At 37.4% G+C, this 16,963-nt stretch overlaps 1 protein-coding gene across 1 annotated transcript in view; it reads right to left on the bottom strand.

Annotated features, from left to right (window-relative positions):
• Nucleotides 1-16,963, bottom strand: part of CLYBL (citramalyl-CoA lyase) — a 106,028-nt gene that overhangs the window by 14,889 nt on the left and 74,176 nt on the right. The window contains 5 exon segments of the mRNA XM_057402116.1: nucleotides 845-969; nucleotides 6,107-6,274; nucleotides 7,681-7,774; nucleotides 9,555-9,656; nucleotides 13,206-13,394. Of these exon segments, the coding sequence (XP_057258099.1) occupies nucleotides 845-969; nucleotides 6,107-6,274; nucleotides 7,681-7,774; nucleotides 9,555-9,656; nucleotides 13,206-13,394 (678 nt within the window).

Genomic DNA, 16,963 nt, shown 5'->3' with positions numbered 1-16,963 from the left:
AACCTTTAAGATAATTAACTGACAATGCCGCAACTAGCATAAAATCTTCCTTCAGGCGACCCCTAATTTAAGTATTACTGGCACAAAGTGGAGACAGATTGTGCATCACCACCGCAATATTTACATAGCAGAAACCCACAGAGCAGGAAACGTGAGACTCAATGATGCACTAAATTAGGAACAATCATATTCTAGTGTTAATTTGCTTTCTCCTCTATCCAAATTTCAGGTCCAGCAATTGGTACAAATGCACATAAAACATTCCCATTTTTAATGATTAAGAAGCACGGTCTGCAAGCAGTTCTGCTCAGAAGTAAATTCACTCACTATTAGGGATGTTTGCCGGATCAAACTCCCAAAAGTGAAACAGGCTTATCAACACAGAGATTTTTTAGAAAAGCAACACTTCCTAATCTGTTTATTTCTTTCCATAAATGATGTCTGCACAAGCAGTCTGAGTTGTCTGCCAGGCTACCTGTCTTTTGATTGCAAATAATTTCCTATGACAGTAACACCGTGATTCTGAGGGATAATGGAGAAGTGGTTTTAATTCACCGATGCTGTAGATATATGCAGGTACTCAAAAGGCTGTGTAATCAAAGAATAAAATATAAGATGGAAGGGGAAAGAAAAAGATAGCTGGTCTATTTCTAAGTATATCGGGAAGTGACATATTTATAATAAATATACACACTATAATCTATCGAGACACAGATTTCACGAGCACTATTCTCAGTTACAGCATACTTCATGAGACAAATGCAAAGAATCATCACTAATCTTTCTAAATCTTAAATATTATTCAAATTTGGATTCCATTATGGCATATTAACAAAATATTTACCTTGCCTAATCGCTGATGTTCTTCAAAAGCAGAAATCAGTTCTTGTGCCCACTTTATTTTTTCAGGGCTCGGAGAGAACTGTTCCTGGACAACAGCAATTTGGTTGGGGTGAATCACCTGCTTACCTACAAAGAAGATTAATAACACCAGAATCATGCATCGACAAACAGATGTTCAAGCACAATGTTCCAACCACTTGAGGCTCTCATACGCCTTGCAGACTTTCTTGCTCTTTAACTAATTATTTTACCTGGTTTCTTTAATTTTTTAAACTGGACAACAGGCAGATAGCCTTTAGCCAGATTGTTTTAAGAATTAAAATACCTTGAGCTATGCTTACGTTCAATATAGTTTGAAAGAACCTACAATTCTTTCTCCTCCCTCCCCATTTCAATTCATACGTCTTCTCTTAGTTGCTTCAGGTGCAATTTTTGTTCAGGGCAGTCAATAACACTTAAGTATAATGCATCTCCTAATAGAACTGTATAAATAACAGCTACAGACACTTAAATAAATTGTATTAAAATGTGTTCAGAAAATGAGATCTGAAGAAGATGGTAAAAGATTTGTAGGACTGAAAAGTTACCAGTCACATAAGGATCATGCTCTAAATTCTCAGTATTGGCTTAGCATCATAAAATCCTCAGTGTAGTTTAAATTGTTGTAATAGTTAGCAGTTGCAGGCAGATTGAAATATTTATTTAGTCACTGGTATATTAAACAACTACCAGCGATGCCCTGAGGTTTTATGAAGTACTTTTTTTAATCCTGTCTTGTATAAACATGTGTTAAGAAAATAAAAATAGATGTTGCTATTTTTTACTGGAGATTTTCAAATGTGAATAGACAGCCACATAATCCACTTTAATCTGTTATTGTATTTAGCTACCTTAAAACAAATATAGATCTAATTTGTTTGACAGTTTTAGAAGTGTAACATTTGATATTATTAATTCATTTCTATGGGAATTTCACAGACGTGTGTGATTTCTGCACTTTGGTCTCAAAGCGTTTCAATAAAGAGAAGCTACTGTAATTCCCAGCTTCCCGTGGAATAAATGACTGTGCAAGGTAACAAAACTAGTTAGATGGATGAGCCTGATTCTGCAAACGTGCCATCAAGTGAGCAGTCTCCTTCACATGGAGGGTCCCACAGCCACCCATCCCATCCCATCCCATCCCATCCCATCCCATCCCATCCCATCCCATTCCACTGCACGCTGCAGCCTCTCACAAGAATGAGATTTTTTGCATGCAAGGAGAAGTTTGCAGCATCAGGACCTAGGGAGGCTTCATGGCACAATGGGGTCTGCTCCCATGTTCTTACTGCCATTAAGCCAGCTGTACATTAGAAATCAGCCCATCACTTGGTTGAAGAAATTTCACGTATGACTGCAGAGATACACCTATTTTAAATTAAATGACCACTGAAGAAAACCCCGGGATTGCTTTTATCAGACTGCAGTGGGTCTGAGGGCTAACCTGGAGTACAAACAAAACCTGGGGATGCAGCATCATAACATACTTAAGAGTAATTATTTTAGTGTTCCACGTTTCTCAGCTAAAAAGCCACAAGTAGCTCAATTTTATTACATTTCCTATTAAACAACCTGTAGTTTATAATCTTATGGGCATCCAAATATTCAATTTGAAATTTCAATGTCATAACTATTAAAAAAAATTGCATAAAAATAGATAAAAGCTTTAAACTCAGTAAGAACTATATTTTTTTTTTAAAGAAATTACATGGAAACAAATTTTCTTAACTAATGTGTTTTACATTTGGTCTAATCAAAGGTTTTTTTAGTCAATTTAATCAAATTCACCATTAATGAGATTATGATGTTACTTATTTGTAATACAACAAATTCTCCCTAGCTAAACTGCTCATTCTAAAACTGAAGGGAATAATTCCTGCAAAATCCTAAGGATCTTAACTTTCTGGGAAAAACGTAGAATATATTTTAAATCATATTTAAGGTCAGTCTACAATTATAACAAAATTAAAAATATTTATCCACAATTTTTAAAGTGTAAAATATTTCTCTAAAAAATCTGTTTTTGATAGAGATGTCTGTAGCAGTAAGCTGTACCTTCTGTTATTAAAACACTACTGCACAATTTACAAAGAATATAATGCAATTTTTGATTCATAGCACTCAGTTGATTTTTGTCACAGCTTATGTGTCCAAATATCTGTATAATAGACATAATGCCATGCAGGAATGAAGCAAATATTTTAAGCAGAATTGTTGTTATTGACAAGCTCCTGAGAGAGTGCAAAATTGGAAGACATTAAAATTTATGACCATGAAATCCTTTTTACAGTACCACTTGGTACATTGTGCTTTAAATCAATACCTGTCAAGTCTTTTAGGTAACTGTATGATGGTGTCGTTTCAGTCTTCTACAAAAGACTGCAAAAAGAGAGGAAACCTATAGTGTTTCGTATTTATATCTGGCTTCTCAGCACGTAGCACAGGACTTTCTAAAATTACTAAGTCAGATGTTGAAGCTTATGGCAAAGTTTACTTATTTTTTTACATAAATATTCCTAAAACTGATGACCATTTATGTAGGCAACACACTAAGTAAGTCCATTGGTTCTGGTGTAGTAAAACATCGTGCTGGGTGTGTGTGCATGTGTGTCTATATACATATACTCCTCCAATATATATATAAAAATGCATTTTTTAATATATATAAGTATATAAATATACATTTAAAAGATCTATTAATCTGGCTAAATTACATTTGAAAACATTTTATTTTATGTAAACACACTCACTGAAGGGAAAACAGGCTGCTTCTAAGATAACTGGAAAAGAAAACTGACTACAATAAGCAATGAGGGTTACAACAGTAACTAAATAGCTGGTAAATTTTTTGTTACGTTACTTCGCGTGTTTCACCTTGACTATTCGATTACGTTAGGCAAGTTCCATTGGTCTAAATCTGAATAGGGAGAAATTTAGGGACACAGAACTTCGCTGAGTATTTTGGATTTGCATTAGTTTTGAGGGTGGTGAATTTGGTCCTATGAGTGCAAATAGAGGTGTGTTCTCCAGCTAAGAGAGCAATTGGCAATACTCATCTCATTTTAGTCCTGTTGATTTCAGTGATTTTGATTCTTTGTGAAAAAGAACTAGGAAGAGATCTTAAATATTTTAAAATAACAAGAATCACGTGTTTTGAACTTGTTATTAAAACGCTAGTTCAGTATTTTACTCTCATGGTATCAGATCACTGTCAGTGGCAAATATGTTCTGCAGGGTTCTGCTTTATGCAAGGTTATGGATTAATCTAAGACTCATTTGTGATTTAATGTGATTAATATTAAATTGTAAACATTAAAATGTTTCATTTATATGCTTTTGGAACTAAAAGTTTTCGCTTTCAGTTTTGAAATTACATTTTATTTTAATCAAAACAAAAATTATAAAAGCATTAGATAAACTGAAAGCAAAAGAAACAAAAGAACAAGTAAAACATTTTGGATCGACTTCAAACCTTTTTTTTTCTACTTTTACAAAAAATACGGAAAATGCTGTTTTGTTTTGACTTAAACATTTTTCTTTATTATTTTTTTTTGGGGGCACCAGATCAGAAAAGTCAATATTGTCCCACCTCTAATTATTGTCAGACTGGTTGTCAGGATGTTTGTGGGATTTTGGAAATGTGTTAATGATAGTTGTGGAAAGGCAGGAGGCAAAGAGCAAGAGCTGTGAGTTCACCTTAATGAAGTCTGTACCTTTTACAGTTCTTTACTCCTCATACGGAAAGGCAAGGAACTTCTATGGCTCAGTTAAAAGTTCCATTTACATCCTAAACTGCTACATACGACTTTTTAATTTGTCTCCTATCTGGACCCTATCCTGATGTCAGACAACTTCTACTGTAAAGTCAGTGCAGTCCAAACCACCATCAACATTGTTTATGCTGAGGATTTCTAAATTTCCTAAATTGTCAGCCCAACTTAAATATTTAAATATACATTAAGTGTTCAAAAAGAGTGCTCTCAAAGGTGGTAGGCAACTGCAACTCCATCTTCTGTCAACAGGAGGTTCAGATGTTTTGTTTTTTGCAAAAATCAAGCTTTTCCTTAAGCTAGGAAATATTGGTCCACATTAGGTAGCCATCAGCAGGTGCTACTATTCAGGAGCCCTATTATTTTCCCAGCTTCAATCACAGACAAATGAAGGGTGGAAGTCCACATGCATGTGGATAATGTAGCTGTGAGGAGCTAAATGGTTTGCCTCTGAAACAAGATCTAGTTTTGCAAATGTTGAAGCTCAACAAGCAGAAAGGCAGAGTTTGCACTGAAGAGCATTGATTGCTATTCTTTCACTGGCATGCAGAGATCGCTTAAAAGAACACTTGTTTTTTTGCTTGGTGTAAAACTGTCATATACCACTAACTGTAAGGATATAGTTTGCTAGATGGCATTGCCAGGACCCATGCTTTTGGTAACAAAAACCTAAAAGGTGTACTATTACCATACATATATCCTGACTGACGGTCTGAGACAAATAATGTGAAATGTTCATCCTATATGCTAGAATTCTTTAATCTATTTGTCAAATGTCTGATTTCTATTGCAAAACCCCAAGCTTTGGTGGCTGTGCTGTCCCCCTGGGGTGTCCAAGTGGTCTGGTACGCTAGTCAGAGGGTAACAGGCTGCATTACAGGACTATGAGGCGAGGAGTGTGCTGCTCTTGCTGTCTGCCAATACCCGTAGGTGTCACCAGCACTTACTAGGAGAGGAGCCAGGAGGTGAAAAACAAATCAAAGAAAATAATAAGAAAATAACTTTCCCCTAGCAATTAGCATATGAGATTTGCTTCTCAATTCCCTCATCTAAAAAGTACTTTTTAACAACTTCTGCTTAAAAAAAATAGAAGAAAGGGATCCAAATGTTTTAAAAAGCAATCATGGAGTGGCCACTGCAGTATAGTACTGCCTTCCCCATGCTCCGTGACGGGACAAATCACTGCGCAGCCCCTACCCCAACCTCCCTTCAAAACCAGTCACACACTTCCAGGGATGTGGTTTTAAAAAGCAGCCTGTGACTTTTCAGGCAAAATTTCCAGCCACAATTTTTAAGGTGGTAATAAACACAGAAGACTCAGGTATTTTTTCAGTAACACCTAAATGACCTGAAATAGAAAAAAAAAATTATTTGTCTAAGTGACAGTAAATGTAGCAATATATTTAAATTGAAGAAGATATGCATTATTTTGAGACATCATCAGAAAGCCATACCAGTGAATCCCATTGAGGCAGCTTCTCTTGATTGCCTGCGGAGCCCATCTTCATCTCGGAAATCGATGTAAACAAGGTCTATTGCTTGAAGGCCAAATGCCTTTGCTGTGACTACTATTTTTTGCCGGGCATATAGAATATCATGAGTTTCCTTACTGCTTGTTGCACCTACGAAAATAATTCAAAACAAAGAAAAGCTGATGAGTATTTTTGGTCTTTCTATTTTAAATATTTCTTATGTAAAAAAAGAGAAGTTTGAGTTTTCATTTAACCGTTTTAGAAAGCAAAATGGGGGTGTGAGGCTATATTGTCAAAATAATACTTTTCTGAGAAAAAAAAGATGCTTTTGCAAAATCCCAAAAATAATCTCTTTAAACTCTGGCTTATAAAATTCATATTTTTGGATTAGTTCAAATCAGAAGTTATAAACCTGAAGTCAGTGGAAACTTTGGCTGGTAAGAACTTCTGCTTTAGGACTAACATGAAGTAATTAATTGATTCTATTATTTACTGTATGGACAGTGAGAAGCATTAGAGTAAGAGAAGCTTTATACAAATTAATACACTGGATACAGCTAAATGGCTAAAAAATTCACACTGAGAATAGAATTGAACTTTCCTTGGCTCCGATTCTTGTCACAACTGATGTCCTAAGCTGAATATTTAAGCTTTAGTATTTGGATGAAAAAATAATGGTAGATGACTTCTGAGATGGAATAAAAGTCTTCACGAGACTTTTTGTGCACATAGGCCACTAGCTAAGCACCACACACATGTGAAGGCTGGTGTGAAATAATAATAAGAATAAATAATAATAATAATAATTATTTCCATTTCCTTAGTATAACTATTTAGACAGAGATTTCCAGTAGTAAGGCAATGATATTTTTTACATTAATGTCCTTATTTTTAATTTAAATGTTGAGAGCTCTGCACTTTTATATTTAAACTGAATCAGATCAGTAAGAAGCTAAGCAGCTGCTTATAAAAGAAATTGTGAAATATATTGTATTTTTGAGGAAGGCTAATAGTGCTTTCATATGACTATTATTTCATATGACATATTGACATGGGACATATTTAAAGTAAATTTATTAAAGCAAATTTATCAGGAGAGCATTTGTGCACGATGTCAAAAGCCTGACTGATAATTGCCTGTAAATTCATGATGAAGAAGCCACCAAATTGTAGGACTTTAAATGTAGTTCTTAAAAGCACATATGTTTCTTATGGATAACATATTTTTAAATCATTTCAGTTATTCAACAGGTTTGGGTTTTTGTTTGGTTTTTTTTTTTTAATTATTATTATATTCATTAGTTTTTGATACTGCATAGCAAGAGGGACAAGAAAGTGTCAGTGCCCTGAGACATACAGGGACCATGTTTTAATTTGCCAGCGATACATTCTGCATTGAAAAAATCAAGGAGAAAAGTGCAAATGTAAAATGCAGAATCAAGTGTTGTCATTACTTTAATTATTGCTGTCCAAAAAGAGATGGCCATAAATCACATGTGGCTTCTCCAATGCAAATGGAATACATTAACATTTCTAGCAAACACACAGGTAACAACCTATGCTGGCACGGAAATCCTCTCCTCCAAAGACGACTGCATCCAAATGAAAGCCAACCTGGGATCCTCTTCTCAGTGCTTCTTCACAGACAGCCTTCAAATGAGAACAGAGTATTAATTTCTACAGAAATGCAGGATGCAGAGCAACCACAGAGGATATTACAGCAACTCGGTGTTACCAAAATCCTTCAGCTAAAATCGCTTCTATTAAATAGCAAAGCCACTGTAGGTGCTCGACTATGCACAATGCTTTAAAATGACTCAGCAAAAGAGAAAACATTATTTTTTCCTAAGCACCTGTATGCCTAGACCATGTAAATACAGGACCTTATAGCACATTCCCTACCTTCTGGTTGACATAATGCTCTGGGTATTACTGTGATCCTTACTGCAGATATTTATATAACAACATGAAACACAACATTTGTCAAATACTGCTTAAAAGCAAACAAAAAGTATTGAATTTGATTAGTTTGACAAGTAATACAGAAAGACAGATCAGAATATCTTTTATTAAAAAATAATACGAGCTATTTAAAATGGTTGCAGACTACTTATGGGATATAAGGATTCCTTGTAGGACTGACAATTTAAAGTCTTCTGCTACATATAACTCAATTTAGCTAAGGAAGTTAAAAATGCAACAAGTGCTGCAGAAAAGTATTAAAATAAAAGCATGCAAAATTTTGCTGCTGTAGCTATTATATGAAAAAGTGCATTTCCAAAATATGGCTGATTTATATCAGTGTTTGGTGTATACTGGTATCTTTTAAGGCTAAGGTATGTGGAGAGAGACGGATGTAATTACCAGCTCTCCTAATGCATGTTCTTCTGTGTCAGCTGGTGGGACAAGAAATTATTCTTTAACAGAGAGTTTTAAAAGGCAGCTCTCCTGCCAACATCAAGAACTATAATATTAAAAAATCCAGTATAAAATAGTGTAGGTGAAGAAAAACCTCCACCAGTTTAAAATATGATGTAATTCTGTGTAGGCACACAGGACAGGAGCATGTCTATTTGGTTACTGCTTTATTATGTTGCCAGATACGTTAGCGTGTGCTGTAAGATAAACGGCTGTATCAAATGAGCAGGCTGCCCGTGAGGGCTGCCGGTACTTCTGGGGGTACTTCTGATGTGTGTCCCCTCAGCTGGACCGAAACTTTCCCTTAGAGCTTGGGAGGGGAAGGCTGAATTGCTGGTGCATGCATGAGATCTTCCGTTTCATTACTACACTGCCTTGCCTTTCTGAAAAACCTGGGCTTCATAGTAAATGTTCGGGAGAAATTTATGTTAAAATGCACTTTAAAAATAAGATTTGGTCTTAAATTACCCTGAAAAAGGAGCATGTTCTTGGATATTCCCTATTTTCAAAGTTAAGTATGCCTCTAATCTTAGCATTAAACACTCAGAAAACAATAACATGAAATTTTGTTCTAACCTGATTAATAGAAACCATGATAAAGATGGCAGTTTTTAGAAATAGTGAAATGATGATTAATTCTTTTTCCTAAAGTTAAATGTTATACAAAAGTCAAGTTTGATAGCTACTAGATAGCTAAGTGCATTGCAACACTGTGAGTGTTCCAAATCTTTGGAGAAGTCCAGCCCAAGTGTGTTAAAAATAACAGTAATGTAGAGAGGTTTTGTTATTTGACATGGACTATCTGAAACTGTTCTGTCACTGAAATATTTTGAATTTATGAAGGCCTTTACATTACAAACATGAGAGTTCAATGTGCAAATGTTTTAGGGGATTGAACAATATATTTAGTATTTTTTGACCTCTTTGATGAAATTAGGGGGAGACCGGGGACTATTTTGCTTATCCTAGTTTGCTGAGATGGCAAAACATGAATGCTTCAAGACCTGCTTACCTTAAAATTGAGCAAGCCTACTGCAGTTTCCACAAAGGGGATAAAATTCATTGGTTCTACAAGTGTTCGGCCTTTTAGGTGATGTAAGAATTTGTCTGAAAACTAAAATTAGACAGTGTGAGCTATCAGAGAGAGAGGAAAGAAATCAAACCTCAGAACACTCTACATGTATACATAATGCATTAAATTTTCACCTGCCTGTAACTACACCCCTCCCCACCCCAAAAACTTGTAATTAAAAAAATGAAACCAGCTTTTAACGAGGCCTGTGATTTGAAAACGCAGCATTCCCATACATTTCTGGTTTTGGAGGCTGGTTTGCAAGAAAAAAAAACATCCAGGCTTAGCACCTCTCACCCTGGCTTAGTGAAATGCAAATCCGCGGGCCCTGGAAAACAATGAAGTGCTGCTGTACCTGAGGTCCGGTTTTGTTTCAGGTCCAGCACTGCCATCACTGGAAGAGCTCCCCAGCCTTCTAAGTGGCATCCGTATTATTCATTACGGCACCGTTACCCTTTTGTTCACTAGGCTTTTCTTCATAATTTTTTAGCTTACCTAGGAAGGCCTTAAAAAGGAAGTTTAATTCTTTGAAGACCAAAGCTTGCCAATTTTTTCCATGAGACCAGTTCACAGCTAGCTCTGAGCTGCCAGTGGGGTAGCCCAAATTCCAAAATCTATCATCTGGAAACATACAAAAGCTCTTGCACAGATTTTTCCCCTTTCAAAAGGGAAAAAAAGGAAAAAAAAAAAGAGGGGGAAAAAACCCTCAGCCCTATATTGTAAATCTATTATGTCTAGCCAGATTGAGTAATTTGTGCGGAGATAAACATATCGCAGGTATGGTGAAAATATGTTAGTAAATAAAGACAAAAATAACATCTGCATATATTTTAAATTTAAGGAATATTCAACTATTAATGGATATCAAAGGAAAGGGAATTTTAATCATCTCTCCATTCAGTCTCAGTTGGGTAAATCATATCTAAGAGATTTGCATAAATATAAACCATCAAAGACTTTTCATCTTCAAAGGGGGTTTCAAGACCCTATAAGCTTTGTACTGTAATCATCGCAGGTCACAACCCTGCAGGAATAAGGCTGCTATGGCAACATAAAAAAACTAATGCTTAAGGCTTAGCATAATATTCTGACTAATAGAAAGGAAACTCATTTTAAAAGCTGGCAGCCTATTTACCAGAAGCTGGATTAGAGGTGTTATTTCCCCTTTTAGCTTCCCCCACCGCCCCTCCCCAAAAGAAGGAAAATCTAATCACCCAGATCTTGAAAAAAAGCTTTCCATCAATTTGCAGTAACTTTACAATTAGGCCAAAATAAATCACAGCTTTCTTCGATGAAGAATTCTGCCCTTCCCATCCCTGCTTTGCACCGTCACCGTGGCTGTCTCAGTAACTTTTCTTTGGAGAAGAGAATTGCACCCAAAAACGTGCAAGAACGATAAAAATAATAATGCAATTCACATGTGCGAGTGTACAGTATGGCAGGTACTATAGAGAGAGAAAACTGTAAACTTCATCCAGGTAATTGCAGCAAACGAGGTAATATAATGGCATCAGCCTATATTCTTAAGACTCCTATCTGATTTTTATTTTTTAAGGGAAAAAAGGAAGTAAAAAGCTCCACTGTGTTCACATTTTAGGTACAAGTTAAAGCAGCAGAGCTCTTATTTTATTTGAAAATATTTTAAAAGTCACACTCCTGGGATTTTTTGTATCTTTTGTTTTGAAAGTAAATGGAAAAAAAAAAAAAGCAGTTTAATTAAATATCATCTCCCTTCCTCTTTCTTTCAAAAAATTGCAAGAAGCACCAATACAAAAGGTAACGAGTGGAGAAGTTTCAATTAATTTTTTTTTGTCAAAAGGAGACGATTAAATGTTTCCGGCCCGGTAAAGTGTTCATTTCAGGGAGAAAGGGAGGGAAAAAAAAAGAAGGCGGAGGGAAAAAAAAACCCCACAAAGCTTGGGGAGGGGATGAAGTAGCAAGGCCTCAGCAATTCTTTCAATTCCAGTGCACACCCAATAGTGTGTCAGGAAGAATGCACACTGGTCGGGATTTGTGGGAGAATTGTCCCGCCACAAAGGAGGGAGAGTTACGCTTGTTATAGTCCAATAAGCCATGCCAGTCAAACAAGTACCCACACTAGGGACAAAAGGAAAGCAAGAGATTCTCACACAAAAGAAAACAAGTAAGCCCATCTTTTAGTTGTGCATCAGCCTCCAGGTTTTCTGCTGCACATAAATAAAAATGAAGGGGGGGGGCGGGGGAGTGGGTATATGTGAGGGGAAATAAACAGATTCTGGGAGGCTCAAAAATCACGCCGAGGTGAATTTTGAGTGGACTTGGAAAAGGCGGCAGTGGTGTTAAGCAGAGCACACTCTTTGTGTGTAAAGGTTGGACAAAGTGAGAGGGAAGCAAAAGGTAGACAATGAGACAGAAGCTGTTGGGGCTGGCTTGTTTTCCATGATGGAAATCAAAGTTAGAGAGAGGGACGGTGGAAAAGGATGAGGGGACAAAGAGCCCGTGCAATCCCACCTCCCTGGAAAACCTGCCTGGTGTCAGCAAGGGCTCTGCCATTTTGGAAGCATGAATATTCATTACTGACAAGTTACATCTAACACTTACATGGCTGTAAACCCTGAGAGGTATACCCTGGTTAATTTAATTAAATGTTGGTGGAAGGGGACGGTGTGCTTTCCATCACGAGCAGTGGAGGCCGGAGAAGCAGTGCCACTGGATGGACAGGGCTCATCACGTACCCAGCATATTTGCTCGGTTGTAGGCGCACAACCAGTCTCAGTGGTTTGATCATGGTTAGATGCTGAGATTAAAATAGATCCTAATACGTCTGCCTGCCTTTCATCACAGCTTGCATGCATGCTAGTTGCTCGGCTAGCGGTTTGCAAAAATATAGAAGTAAATAATTAAGCATTATTCCTTTACTGGCATGTTACAGCAATAATGGTATATCTAAGCAAATGCCCCCTTTCTTGACAATTAAAACAATTATAGCATAATTAGGCCTATTTCAAAGTTTTCTTAAGTAATTTGACATGCCAACCATTTACATTTCAGGTTTTTATTGGCTGGAAAGTCAGTCGTGAAACAAAAACACACCTGTCAGCAATTAAAAAGGAAGAAATAGAGAACTGCTCAGGAAATAATATCTGTGCTAATTAAAAACACTGGTTAAAAGCTTCCTGTTTGTTCCTCCAGTTGCCCCAAGGAGCGACCTTCTCCCCCAACTCATTTTTTCATATGTTACTAACATGGTTCCCCCATCTCCTGCTTACAATGCATGTAACTAAGACTCATGGACATACAGTCATTTTGCTTGTTAGGGCAGTTAAGAGAAGATACTCATACTTCTATTTTTAGTATTATACTCTGATATCAATATTGGTTCTTGAAAACCCACTATTTTTATCTATAAATGCAAGGTGTTCTATGCATGCCTTTTATACAGCACATCTTACCTTTAAGTGGATGCATTTCCCAATTACTTTAGCCAAGCAACAACATCACATGGTATTTGGAGCCTTCCTTGTAACTCAAGAGTCATTCATCTCTATCTATGCCTGTCTGATTTTTGGCTCAACAGCTTCTGTCAAAAACTACTGTGTTGTTGGTACTCACCCATCTTATTTCTTCAACATTTTCAACCTTTGGCAGCATCATGCTTGAAGGAAGGGTCTTGGACTGCAAAAGCACCTCTAGATCTTCTTCTGCAAGACCGCTGGAGACAGAATTTATCCTAACACACTTTTCAGCATGGCCAAAGTCAAACTTTTCAAGGGTTTTCACAACGGTCAGCCTTGCTTCTTTCTACAATATTTATGAGTTTAGAGGACAAGAAAAGAAAAAGAATGCATGTTTTCTGTTGACAGAAAAGTGCACTGAGCAGACAACTTTTTGAAATGATGTGGGGAAAACTAGACAGCCAGTATACTGGTGCGCCCAAAACCTCTGTCACTCTTGGGCTTTTGCTGAACCAGTCATCATCAGCACCTCGCAATTTTACCATCCTTGTTCCTTTATAACTGGTGAATAAAATGCTCAGGGTTTATGTGTAAATACTTCTATACCACCACTTGTAAAAAACAATACTTTTTTGTCCACTAGTGCTGAATATGTCTAACAAACACAAATCCTTATACTAACTACAATGCATTGCACTAACTGTCTGCACTCACAAAAATGGCATGTCTTTAAATTCATATAAAATAATTCATGTTTGTAATTCATCTCTATTGCTTGAATGTCAGAAAACACACATGTACATATATTTCTTTGATTTTGCTACATAAATCTTCCTATTCTCCAGGTATCCAAAGTGTACTAAAGCCCATGGTAAAGTTAACAATTCACATGTGATAACACCAAAAAATATGCAGATTTTTCTTCAACCACAGAAACAGCTATTCTCCTGTTGGCACAAAAAAAAACCAAAACACCCCACCCTCCAAAGATATGTATTTCCCATGGCCATTTGCTATTTTTGTGAATGTAAATTTATAAATCTGTTTAATAGTTGATTTTCATGAAGAACACTTGCATGCTTTTCTGAAATGAAACGCATTTCTTGGCCTGGAGAAGAAGGGAGGGGGAAAAGAAGAGTGCTGGGCTCCCTGCTTCCTGCCAACTGGAGTTTCAACCCCAAATTCCTTCCACTCATCAACAGCCCCTAACAAATTTGCATTGTCAAAATGCACACTTATCAAAAGTCATTTCATTTGTGAAGAGTTTTTATGGGGCTAATAAAACTTTAAAGCTCCTGACTCATGGAGGTACAGGAACAACTTTAACAATATGCAGTTGCTGAATAGGGAGGCTTTTCAAGAGAACAGATAAGAAGGAGGAAATAATCAAAGTTAATATTCAGGCTAATACCAATCAGCAAGACAGCACATGACAGTAGATTTAAACCAGACGGATGCAAATCTCTGCCAGTGAGAGGGGCAGAGGCAGTTTCCCAATGTGGTCTGAGTTAAACAGTGTGAGGGAACAGTAGCTTACAGTTGTCAGGTCTGATCAGAACAGGGTCTCCCAGGCCAGTTTAAGACAGCTCTGCAGTGTACTGATTTACAGGTCTGGGACCCCTGATAATTAGGGTACATTCAGAGAAAGGCAAGTGATGGCTCTAACTGGTTAAAGGAAGGAATAATGAAGCAGAAAGTTAATGAAATCTGAAGCAAACAGCCTTCAGCTTGGGGCTACTAGCCGTGCTTCTCCGAAGGTTGGGAGCATATGCCCGTTAATCGGATGGACGGGAGCAAGCCGCACATGTACACATCCCTGTGCTGCGATCAAGGGACATGTTCAGAGGTAATCTCTGGAAAATACAACCCAAAATGTTCAAACTGCTGTGAATGGACTCTGACTGGGGCCATTAGGAAAGCCACACAAAGATGCATGCAGTTCACTACAAACACGTCCAGCTGGAAGACAGCTCCAGCGCACAGCCATCTGAAATGGTTCTTCTGAATTAGGTAAACTGAACCATACGATGCCAATACCAGGTAATACAAATCCCCTATGTTTTCCTTCTCTGACCAGGGGTAATGGGTTTCTAGGGCTGGGCTGAAAGTTTCTCAATATGATGCAGAAGGGTAGCTTAAAAACATGCTCCAAACCAATTTATGCTTTTAATTAAAGTCAGATTATCACCGTTTCAGCACACACTGATCCAATTTGCAAAAGAAAGATCTGCCCAAATTACCCACCAAGGCAGCATCCAATTCCAACTGAAGGCACATCTCTAGCAAACTTACAGCCTAATTTATGATTTTTTTTTTTTCCCCAGATTATAATAATGAGTGGTAGACCATCTCATTAGCTATTTTTCTCCTCAGGCTGCAACTCCCTTCCCAAAAAAGACAGATCATGTCTTTCTAGGTATATTTCCATACAAAGCACTTATTAACAGGCTGTTGCTGTTATCAATTTACATAAACTAAATGTGCAGCCCTCTGGTACATATCCCAAAAATAACCAACAACTTCACTGAATTTATACCAACCAACAAACATGGGGAGGGGGTTGTTGTTTCTTCCCATATTCTAATAGAAAATATGTTGCTATGTTAGTTAACACACCCATGCCATCTGTTGGGTTGAAAATTGATGCAGTTTTTTAGAACCACTATGTTTTAGATCTGTTTGCCTAGATACCCTAGGAATGGAAACATTTCCCTTCCATAATAAAATACTTCTAGTCACTATAGTTCCCACATCAGGACTCAATTTATGTTTTTCATTGTGGGACAAACTGAGAGGACCTGGCTGCCAGTCAGAGCTCGTGAAGGTACTGACTCAGTGCCTACCCTTCCCGCAACTGAGAAAATCCCATTGATGTTAGTGGGGTGTATCAGGTCCCCAAGCAGGCTTCCAATAAAACATTTCATGGGTAAATAAAAAATTGTACTGAAACCTCAGACTAAATGTACTAAAAACATGCAGGAAAGGGAGTGACCTTTCTGCCTAATTACGCAGGGAAACGCTGATGCTATTCTCACTGAAGGATCCATGCAAAAGTTAAAATTTTAAGCTAGGTAAACTACCTAGCTTGTAACAGGAGAGTAAATAACATAACACATTGTAACTAATCAACTTGTAACAGTAGCATAAATAGTGATCATTGACAAATGTCTTTATGGATGCAGGAATAAACACGCTTTCCAAACACTCTGTAAAGTCCCTCCCAAGAATGGTCAAAGCAGAAGTTTTAAGAAATGGTGGAAAAATTCTTTACCCTGTTCTTCACCCGAGAACTACAACATTGGGTAATACTGTCATGAATGAATAGCTAATAAAGAAATAAAAGTGATCATGAAGTAAATTATTCCATCCCCAGGTAGCCTTGGGAGGGGGGTATCCCCATTGAGTCCTGTGTGGATTGGGCTCTTTATCAAACTGAACAAGAGAGAAAGACAACAGAGAACTTAATGGTAAACAGAGATACTATTAAAATATGCTAAATTTGCAACTCGTGCTGGAAAACCCACGGGGAAAAAAGGCCTATTGGTCAGAGGGGCTACTGCAGCATCCCTTCTGTGTGATTCAGGGGAGGACACTGGAAGATGTTCATTACCATGCGCAGCTATGCCACCTGGAGAAGCTAAAGGTTGCAGTGACGCAGCACTGCAGACAAATCCACTGCGACCCAGAAACACAGGCACTGAAAGAAAGATGGGAATACGCATGTTGCTGGCTCAATTGGCACCCATTAAACCTAATAGCTAACCATCCTCACGAGTTCCTAGCTCTGAATTACCAAATCTGCAAAGAAAACAACATCCGTCCACTTTTACACTCCAGTGGAAGAGGTGGTCCCTCGTGGCGGGGCTGCGTAGTCTCGCCATCTGGAGAACAAATCGAGTGTGAAGTACAGTATAG

The sequence above is a fragment of the Pezoporus wallicus genome, unplaced genomic scaffold (genome assembly GCF_028554395.1).
Source record: "Pezoporus wallicus isolate ANWC-B61680 ecotype Strahan unplaced genomic scaffold, APGP_CSIRO_Pwel_v1 contig_6520, whole genome shotgun sequence".
Classification (NCBI taxonomy): Eukaryota; Metazoa; Chordata; class Aves; order Psittaciformes; family Psittacidae; genus Pezoporus; species Pezoporus wallicus.
Note: the sequence above shows the minus strand (reverse complement) of the source record. Positions and strands in the feature narration are given on the sequence as shown.